At 30.0% G+C, this 2581-nt stretch overlaps 1 protein-coding gene across 1 annotated transcript; it reads right to left on the bottom strand.

Moving 5' to 3' along the window:
• Window positions 1-572: 572 nt before the first annotated feature.
• LOC106443456 (CLAVATA3/ESR (CLE)-related protein 6) lies at window positions 573-1772 on the bottom strand. Its single transcript, XM_013885015.3, has one exon. It carries the CDS (start codon window positions 1081-1083, stop codon window positions 844-846), a length of 240 nt encoding a protein of 79 aa, XP_013740469.1. The 5' UTR covers window positions 1084-1772; the 3' UTR covers window positions 573-843.
• Window positions 1773-2581: the final 809 nt, after the last annotated feature.

Raw genomic sequence — 2581 nt, 5'->3', positions numbered from 1 at the left:
AATAGTTGGCTACAAATAGTTGGCTACATGCTCTTATAAAGCCTTTTAAAGCATTTTCAGTCTCACTTTATATTTGTTTTTTTAAATAGAATTTGGGATAAAAAAAACCTCTACTGCACTTTATTTTCTACTACATAATGAAATAAAAGATATGTTTACTACATAAATAGAACATGCATTTTTTTGTTTGTTCGTTACTTTATTTTCTATTCCAAAATAGAGTAGAGTTTTGGAGCAAAGTCGTTCCCTATATAATTCTATTTTAGAAAAAAAAATATTTTACATTAGATATGCTATTAAATCAATGAATACATAATTTTCCGGCGTTTCTCTTGAATCATTAATATCACATATATCATTTGAGTAAGCTTACAAAATTTTCCTTACACTGGTTATAGCAGTTTTGTTAATATATTAATTTTTTTAAAATGAATAGTTTGACCATCAAATCATTAAAAGTATTATTTTGATCATACGCATTTCGAAGTGCTAATTAAAATCATTATTATTCTAAAACTTATCTACCTTTCGTTTTTCCCTATAAATGAAAAAGTAAAACTCAAACGAGAAAAGATCGGGGAACATTCTTTATAAGCCAATTGTAGTTACATAAAATGTAACTCATTGTAGACACAAGAAAACATACAGGGAAAAAAGTTTGATGTATTGTAAGGAGCTAGGTACAAGAATACTATTACCTTGATACAACAAAACTGAACGTAAGATTTATGAAGTTAAGAAGAGAAAAAAACATATAAGTAGTGATATCCAATGACTTGCATAGACCAGTCACAATTATTTGTGCTTGGATCTCCGTTAAAGTATCATTTCCGTAACGACCATTCAATGATGTTGCGGGTCCGGTCCTCCCGGTGAAACCCTGTCCGAATCCACTAAAAACCTCCTCTCGTTATAACCTTTGAACTTGGAGAGATCAAACCCGAGCTCACGTAGGAGAACCTGACTATCTATATTTCCCATGTTTGCGACGCGATCTGTCCGAAGGATTCGAGCCTGAGAGATTGGTGATGAAAATATGATTAGGAGCATGATAAGAGTTCGCTTAAGGATTAAATTCGCCATAACAGGTGATTAAGGAGAAGGAAGGTAGCTTGTGGGGTTTGTAAGAGATTGTGAAAGAGAAAGAGAAAGAGAAAGAGAAAGAGAAAGAGAAGAGAAAGAGAGAAATTGCAATGAGTTGAAGTTGAGACTTGAGAGAGAGTATGATGACTTGTTGCAATGAGATATTACTATTTATAGATAATGAGAGACACAAAATATGAGAACATGTTAAGGACTGAGTAGGTTGGGTCAGTGGAGAGAACACGATGGGATCCACAATAAAATGAAAGCCAAATCCGACTCAAAATTTTTGGATTATAAAACTCATGCACGCACACACAAAAGACACTAATTACGATAATTTTTTGGGTTATTGAGCTGATGTAACAATAAATGGAATGAGAATCTATATTTCAAGGGCCATTAGGAATTTACTTTACATGTACCGATATACGTATGGTTAACATAGAACTAATAAATGTACGACATACGGTTCACCAGGATAATATAAAAATGTCAACTAATCCAGATATTACAAGAAACTGCCGGTTTTGGACGGAGAACATTTCAGGATTAGAGCGTCGGAAAAAAAAATTAGTTGGGAATTCTTCAAAATATACAATTGCTAACTGGTAAACTTAGCAATTTTAAAATATACAATTGCTAACTGGTAAACTTAGCAATAAAAGCTTTTAAAATATAAAAATATACTTAAAAAATAAAAAAGTTTCTAATATATTATTACTAACTTGTAGAAAATTATAAAAAATAGTTTAATCATTTTTATACATAATAAGTTCTTTTTATAAAGTAAACATTTATATATAGTAAAACGTTTGGAAAAATAATTTTAAAATACTATAATTAATAGAAAATATACAAAATCATTATATTGAAAAACGTTTTTAAAATTTGATAAATAAAAAAATCGAAAATTAATAAATATTTACACTAACAATAAATATTCCTCGTAGAACTAACAAAATCAAACACAAGCAACAAAAATCTTAAACTACAATTCAATCTTAAATCTAAATTTGAAATCTCTAAAACTAACTTCCAAGTCACTTAAACCAACAACCTAACAAAGTTTCAGTCTACAAATCTCTATTAAAATGAAAATTTACATAATTTGGAATGATTTAAGGGGGAAAATAATTAGTCGGAAATTCTTCAAAAACACTTAAAATATTTTTTTTAAAAATATTGACGAATTCCGTTAATCGTCTGTGTAAGCATAAATAATATTACCTTAAAGTTTATAATTCAATCAAGTTACCCTTAGGTAATGCTATTTGGAAAACAAAAAAATTGAGTGTTTATTACGTTACATTTATCATATGACCCATTCTTCCAGAGTTAGAGCAGAGCATACAACGCCTAAGAATCATGTTCTCCGTTCTATGTTGCGTTTCAGAGACAGTTTGTTGTAAATGACGAGTACCCTCAACATACACTGTTTGGTTATCACGGCAAACAAGAAACCTAACTGCTTCTTGTTGATCACGACCTCGAGCAG

This window comes from Brassica napus, chromosome C3 (genome assembly GCF_020379485.1).
Source record: "Brassica napus cultivar Da-Ae chromosome C3, Da-Ae, whole genome shotgun sequence".
In the NCBI taxonomy this organism is placed as follows: Eukaryota; Viridiplantae; Streptophyta; class Magnoliopsida; order Brassicales; family Brassicaceae; genus Brassica; species Brassica napus.
This window is presented reverse-complemented; position numbering and strand designations above follow the sequence as displayed.